Source organism: Triticum dicoccoides, chromosome 7B (genome assembly GCF_002162155.2).
Source record: "Triticum dicoccoides isolate Atlit2015 ecotype Zavitan chromosome 7B, WEW_v2.0, whole genome shotgun sequence".
NCBI classification, from domain to species: domain Eukaryota; kingdom Viridiplantae; phylum Streptophyta; class Magnoliopsida; order Poales; family Poaceae; genus Triticum; species Triticum dicoccoides.
In genome coordinates this window covers 390,453,249-390,460,468 of record NC_041393.1, presented here as the reverse complement: position 1 = coordinate 390,460,468, position 7,220 = coordinate 390,453,249, and the positions used below count along the sequence as shown (strand labels likewise).

At 52.3% G+C, this 7,220-nt stretch overlaps 1 protein-coding gene across 1 annotated transcript; it reads left to right on the top strand.

Annotated features, from left to right (window-relative positions):
- Positions 1-988: 988 nt before the first annotated feature.
- On the top strand, positions 989-4,414 carry LOC119337389 (beta-glucuronosyltransferase GlcAT14B-like). The gene is made up of 5 exons (XM_037609519.1): positions 989-1,152; positions 1,282-2,066; positions 2,823-2,898; positions 3,006-3,121; positions 3,740-4,414. The coding sequence occupies exons 2-5, from the start codon at positions 1,400-1,402 to the stop codon at positions 4,303-4,305; spliced, it is 1,425 nt and encodes a 474-aa protein (XP_037465416.1). The 5' UTR covers positions 989-1,152; positions 1,282-1,399; the 3' UTR covers positions 4,306-4,414.
- The last annotated feature ends 2,806 nt before the right edge of the window (positions 4,415-7,220 follow it).

The following is a 7,220-nucleotide window of genomic DNA, read 5'->3' as shown; positions in this document are numbered from 1 at the left end:
AGTTCAAAATGAAAAGGAGGTACACTTACGCACGCCTGTCGTGGTCACACCGCACCCTCACACAGTCGGTCCAGCACGCCGCAAACCCAATCAAGGAAACGCGCCTCGGCTTTCCTTTTTCACTAACACGTGGTACCGCATGTGATCAAACCAAACTCAGCCATCCAACGGCTGACACCTAATTTTCGTTCATATAGTATGTTTATCCAATCGCCTATTGGGGAAGATCTGTGCGGCCCGTACGTGCGATGGTTTGTTGGGGAAGAAGAAGAGACGAGGAAGAAGGATTATGAGACATAGGATCTTCATCCAGTCGGCGCTGAACCTCCCCTTCCCTCCCCTTACCGCTGAAGAAGCCCATGGCTTGCTTGCTTGGGTTTCGGGCTGGCTGGGGCTAGGGTTTTGTGGTTGCCGGCGAGGTGGCCAGATGTGGACGGGAAGTGGATGAGGCCGGCCCCACCACACGCGTCCATTAAAAAGGACTGGCACGCGGCCTTCCGCACACTGCCAGGTGGGCCCTTGATATGTGGCCGCGTTAATTACGACCGCATGGGGTGTTTGGCTTCCGGCACATGTAAGGCCGCGACGGACACCGAGAGGACGCGCGGCGTGTCTACTTCGTGTCCGCGCCGACGCATTTCAGGCCCGTTTTGGGTTTAGGTCGCCGCGTTGGGCCGACGTCTTTGTCCGCCGCGACCCAAATGAACATGGGCGAACGAAATGGGTCGGCCGGTTGGAGTTGCTCTTATTGACAAGGTCAGGTCGTCCCCGATATGGGAGCGGCGACAACGGCGCGTCGTTCCGGTGGCGATAATAGTCGTTCGGTGGTCATGGACCCTGATTTAATTTTTATTATGTTTGAGGTGTCTTGTTCTTCATGTGATTATTTATGATAGATCTGATTTTTTTTTTAAGTCGAGCCAAGGTGAAAATGAAAATCTCGTGCTGCCCTACTAAAAAAATCAAAAAAAAAGGAGAGGAAAATCTGGTGTTGCTAGTGCTGTACGCTGCCGAGCTCAACCACTCCAGCGTGCTGCTCCGACCAAAGCGTGGAGCCGGACGGAGCAACCAATCTGGATCCCTCAGGCCGGTTTCTCGCAGGAGGCAGCGCAGGGCGGTGGCGCGGCACCCGGCGGGGTCACGGGAGCACAGGTAACGCTCCTTCGAATTTCTCCCCTTCATTTGGGGTTTGCCGATTTAGGATTGGGAATTTGATGAAGTGTGAACGACGGCTACAAATTCGAGTTTACTCACTGTTCTTGACGTGATCCGCGAATGCAGGTGCGCAAGTTAGAGCGATTCGAGAAGCACAGGCTTTGGATTTGGAGTCGTGCGCGCCCCCGTTGACATTTTTTCTAGCTCCGCCACTGCGGTGTACTAGTGGAATGCTTACGAGCAAATGAGGAAGAGCTGTGGCCTTAACTCCGGTCCCGGGCGGCCCTTCAACGACCGCCGGTGGCTGCTCCCCTTCCTCGCGAGCCTCCTCGTGTCGGTCACCCTCTTCCTGGCCGCCGCCTGCGGCCTCTTCTCACCGCCCTATTTGGCCGGCGACGACGCCTTCCTTGTCGACGTCGTCTCGTTCACCGACTGGGACGATGGAGGCTCACCGTCGCAGCGAGACAGCGGCCAGTCAGTGGAACCCGAGGCCAAGGACCGGCTGCTGGATGACAACGACAACCCCGACAACGCCGCCGTGAACTCGGACGACTCCGACGCGGAGCCGCCCAGGCTGGCGTATCTCCTGGAGGGCACCAAGGGCGACGGCCTGCGGATGCGGAGGGTGCTGCAGGCGATATACCACCCGCGCAACCAGTACATCCTGCACTTGGATCTGGAGGCGCCGCCCCGGGAGAGGATTGACCTGGCCATGTACGTCAAGGGGGACCCGATGTTCAGCCAGGTCGGGAATGTGCGGGTGATCGCCAAGGGCAACCTGGTCACGTACAAGGGGCCGACGATGGTCGCCTGCACGCTCCACGCCGTGGCGATCCTCCTCAAAGAAGGCTTGGAGTGGGACTGGTTCATCAACCTCAGCGCCTCGGATTATCCCCTCATGACGCAAGATGGTTAGTGCTCTTGTTCAACATTTCCATCTCTATTTTCCTGCAGTGCATACCACTCCTGTCCAGGGACCAGTCTTTTGTTGCATTGAGCAACTAAATGAAAGCTGGAGCTGCATTCTCATGATTGGTAAACACAAACCAGCCAATGTGGTACTATGTTCATTCCTTGATTTACCTGCTGAAACTGTACTCCTGTTGCCTGATATAGAGCACTGTAGAATGGTGTTGGCAACATCGGAATTGCTGTGCACACGACGAACAGTATGCACGACCATCAGACGATGGTCCATCAAGGGGTGTCCTGCCTTTTGTTGCTATACATGGACGGTTTGATTGGCTTGTCGTCCAAAAATCGTCTGCGTAGCAGTGCTCTGGCAACAATATCATGTCATAAGATTAAAATCATTCATAGTATATGCGCTTCGGGGCCACATATGTTGCCCTACGCCTGCAGTCTGGACTAGCTTAATCAGATATCTTCTGCATTATCATCACTTATGTAGAGGATAGCCTCCTCAGTGAGTGAAGATTGTAAGCGTCAGGAAGCATCACTTACGTCGATCTCTAGAGGATAGAAGCCATGGATAGGTTACAGGTGGTGAAGTGCCAGTGTGCAGTGTTCGTTTAAAATTACACTAAATCAACAACATAACTACTGAAGGCAGTGTACTTGTAGTGTGAACTGATAGTATCTCTGTGCTGATATACTTAATTTATTGCATACTCCATAAGTAGTTAACTGCTGTTATTTTTGTACAGATATACTTCATGTGTTCTCGTCTTTGCCAAGAAATCTTAATTTTATAGAGCACATGCAAATATCTGGATGGAAAAGGTACGTTTTCTTAATGGTGTAAACACTTTATTTTGATTTACATTATCTAGCTCTGTTTATCCTTCACAAACTACTTTGCCTCTGATGTCTTTGTGCTTTCATCACAGGATCCAAAGAGCAAAACCCATAGTTCTGGACCCAGGGCTTTATCTCTCAAAAAAGTTTGACCTTTCTACGACACCTGAGCGGCGAGAATTGCCAACATCTTTCAAATTATATACTGGTAGGACTGCTTTCTGATTCCAGTATTTGCAATTCTACATTTCTACCCATAAGCCAGTACATTTGTGTGGCAGTCGGCATACATGACATGGGGCCTTCGAGAACCACTTGCTTAAATTTATTCAATTGTGCTCTTAATTTTTACACTTGCTATAGCTTCTTAGTTCAAGTTGTACATTTTGCATAAAGAACAGTGGCTATTTGTTGTATTGGCATATCAGTCTGGAGGTATTGTGAGCAAAAGTATTTGAATCAGGGCGCTAATTTAGTTAAGACGGCGTGCTATTCTTAAATGATCAAAAGTTTGTATTAACTATGCATATGATTTTTATTTGCATTTCTTGTTACTAAACTGGAAACCCTTATCCTGCGAAACAGTGTATGGAATCATTTGTTGGCATCAAGAAAGTAACTCCAAATTTTATTCTAGTAAACAGGGATACAAACTGAATTAATAGTAGTATGGAAAATCAAAAGTTTTTGTGTATAAGGATGAGAATGTGAGCAACTTTATAACTGGTCGTCTTGCTGTCTGTTGAGTGTTAAGGCATGTTTTCTTGTTGAAACGGCACTTTCTAGTGTATCTTAACATGACAGCCCTCCCTGTTGGGATCATCAGGTTCTGCTTGGATAATGCTCACGAAATCCTTCCTGGAGTACTGCATATGGGGTTGGGATAATCTCCCACGCACCCTCCTGATGTACTATGTCAACTTCATCTCCTCACCAGAAGGTTATTTCCATACTGTGATCTGCAACTCTGATGAGTTTCAGGGCACTGCAGTTGGTCATGACCTGCACTACATTGCCTGGGACTACCCTGCAAAACAGCATCCGCTGACCCTCTCCATGAAGGACTTCAACAGCATGGTCAAGAGTGGCGCGCCCTTTGCACGGAAGTTTCCAAAGGAAGACAAGGTCTTGGACAGGATCGACCGTGAGCTTCTGCACCGCTCTGAAGGCCGCTTCACTCCTGGGGCATGGTGTAATGGGAGCTTTGAAGGAGGGGCTGACCCTTGTTTGTCTAGACAGGAAGACTCTGTTTTAGAGCCTGGTCCAGGCGCTGAGAGGCTGCGCGGCTTGATGAAGAAGGTGCTGTCATGGGATTACCGCAACGGCAGCTGCTCGACTCTCTCGTACGATCAAACAAAGAGAGACTGGTATGTTCCCAAAAGTAAAGGATAATTTTGGTTGGCTGCTTGTAAATGAAAGAGCTTGACTCCTTCCATTGAAATGAACAATGCTGATGAGTGCGCCATTCTGACCAAGGAAAATGTTGAAATGGTTTTTTTTAGAAACGGAGGCAAAGATTGCCTCATCTATTAAATAAGCAGAAGAGAATTGCCCAGTTAATTACGGAAAACCGGGCAAAAATTGAAACAACAAGGGCCAAGCCCATTCCCATAGACTGAAACACACAGGGCAAAGCCCACCCTTATCGATAACATGCCGACCTGCGGCCAGACAACGCAACTCCGACTTTGACGGAGAACTCAAAGAACGAAATCAGGCACGGCTGGCGCCACGGAAGATCGCCGAAAGGGCCACCTGCAGCCAGTCATCGTAAACCACAGGGCCCCGCCGCCGCAGCTTCGACTCCACAGCAACAAACAACCCGAGGCAATACCGTGGACACGCCGGAGAAGAGCCGACTATCGCAACCATTGCCGCGTCGCCGACATCGCTCCCACCATCATCGTTGCCACAGAAGTCTGGCCGCCACAGGGATTCTCTCGGGGCCGCCGCCCCGACATCCACCGCTCCCTGCGCCCAGCGCAATCAACCGGCACCGCCTTCCGGGGCCGCCGCCCCGACATACCACCACTCCCCTCGAGCAGCAACGCCACGCAACCCGGCTGCCCGCAGCCCACGCTGCTCAGGGCAACCGCTCGCAGACCACGAACGTCGCACCACATCCGGGGCCGCCGCCCCGACGTAAAGTCAGACCGCCCCCTCTAGGGCGCATCGACCAGGCCGACGACCTCGCTACCCACGCAGCACCAAGCCGCCACCAAAACAATGCACAACCGCGACTCTACCCCATAGAGGCACCGTTGCATCGCTATCCGAGGCCGCCGCCTCGGCGTACATCCACCGTCCAGAGCCGCCCCCCCGGCCTCCATCACCCCGATGGCGACGCAGCTCTGCACCACTGCCATGAGACCACCACTCCACAAAGGTCATTGCTTCCAAGGCGGTGCCTCCAAGAAGGTAACGACATAATTGCCGCCGCCGCCCGCTCCAATGGAGCTTGGGTTTTCACCCGGAAACACCAGACAGTTGCGGCAGTAGATGGACGTAGGTCCGCGATGTGCCTTCAGGAAGGAATGCAATGCTCAAGAACATCGCCAACATCGGCACCGACCGGAGAAGGTGCAAGACTTTCGCCCGGAGAATCTACTCCACTGCCGAGCCTCACAAGGAAGCCAATGACATAGGAACACAGCAAGCTGTGCAGAGTGCATCGTTGCCAACCACCAGCCCTCAACACGCCGCAGCAAAACGCCTTGCCAGATCTGCGCACCCCCGGCCACCTCCAGCCCAAACTGCTGCTCCATTGCACACACGGCCAGAGCAGTAGAAGAGTACACCACTCTGGTGGCTAGAGACCGATCTCCACGACCACCATCACAGCGCCGCTGCGTCGCCGCCCAAAAATTGCGGCTCACCGCCACCGCCACAGTTCACCAACAAAAGAAACCTCCACCGTCGCGGCGCCGCCGCGCCGCCATCCAAAAGCTGCGGCTCGCCGCCATCACCGCAGCTCCCCCGGCCGAGGGAGGGGACCCCAGGCAACCAGCGCGCCAAACAGCCACAGCCCGCCGGAGCGTCGCCGTCGCAGCACGCCAGAGCGCCTCCACCAACAGATCTGGGCGCCGGGCGCCAGATCGACGACGGCCGGCCTCAGCGCCGCCCCGCACGCCATCCAGCCGAGGAAGGGGGGGGAGCAACGCTGCCACCATGCCCGGGGCCGCCGCCCCGGCTTGCTCGCGCCGACGAGACGCGGCCGCCGCCAGATGCGTGCCTCCGACCGGAGCGGAAGCCACGCGGCGCGCGACGAGGGCCCCCCGCCGCCGCCGTCCGCCTAGCAGGCTTTGCCCGTCAGCATCCTCCGACGGTGACGGGAGGAGCAAGGGAGGAGAGGGCCGCGGGGGTAGCGGCGGCAAGGGTACGCCCGAGCCGCCCCCCCGGGAGCGACGCGAGCTCTTCTAAATGTTGAAATGGTGATGTTCACACCACGATACACACTACCATCTCATGGAAATTAACAATTGTGGAACACTTCATTTTCAGTTCGACAATCTTTGCTGTAGTCCAAACAAGAAATGGATCCTTGTATCATACTCCCTCCGTCCCAAAATAAGTGTCTTAATTTTGTACTAGCTTTAGTACAAAGTTGTATTAAACTTGCGACAGTTATTTTGGGACGGAGGGAGTATATGTTCTTTCTTTGGTCAAGATTTTTTCATGTGTTCTTGTTGCACTTTGTTCACAGGAAAAAAGAAGGAACATATCCAAATTCTGACTATACCTGGAATATGGTAGAAAGGAAAAAGAAAATCTCCCCAACAAAATTTTCCTCTGGAACACGGAATTCTTTTTGTCTGGTTGACAGCATCTTTTACAATTCATAGCATTTCGTGATTACATTTTTTTAGACAAATTTTGTGATTACATAAACCTGTGGATCTATGGGAGTGTTTGGATAGTCCACTTGGCCCACTGTCAGTTGGACCACATGTCCGCCTATGTACTCCCTATATTATGGGACAGAGGGAGTACTTTTTATCTCTAGGTCCGCCTGACCCACCCTGCTGTCCGGATTTGATGTCCTTAGTGTGTCCGTTTTGAGAAACAATGCTGGAGATGCGCCGAGTGGGTATAGACAAAATTGCAAGCCTTTTTTGAATTAGGAATAATTAATTGTAGGGATAATTGGTTTTATGCCCCTAGTTGGGCCACACTCGGCAGGTTTACCCCTATTTTCAAAAACACTCGTTCGCCCAAACCACTTTGCTCGTCTTATGCTGTTGCCCGTTGACCGTTTGACCGTCACTTTAAAAACTTCATCAAAAATTCATACTAACTTAGAAAAATGC

Coding starts and splice junctions, on each gene's coding strand:
- LOC119337389 (XM_037609519.1), top strand. CDS start 1,400: ATGAGGAAGAGCTGTGGCCTTAACTCCGGTCCCGGGCGGCCCTTCAAC. Junction 2,067..2,822: donor TCCCCTCATGACGCAAGATG/GTTAGTGCTCTT, acceptor ATTTTTGTACAG/ATATACTTCATGTGTTCTCG. Junction 3,122..3,739: donor ATCTTTCAAATTATATACTG/GTAGGACTGCTT, acceptor TGGGATCATCAG/GTTCTGCTTGGATAATGCTC.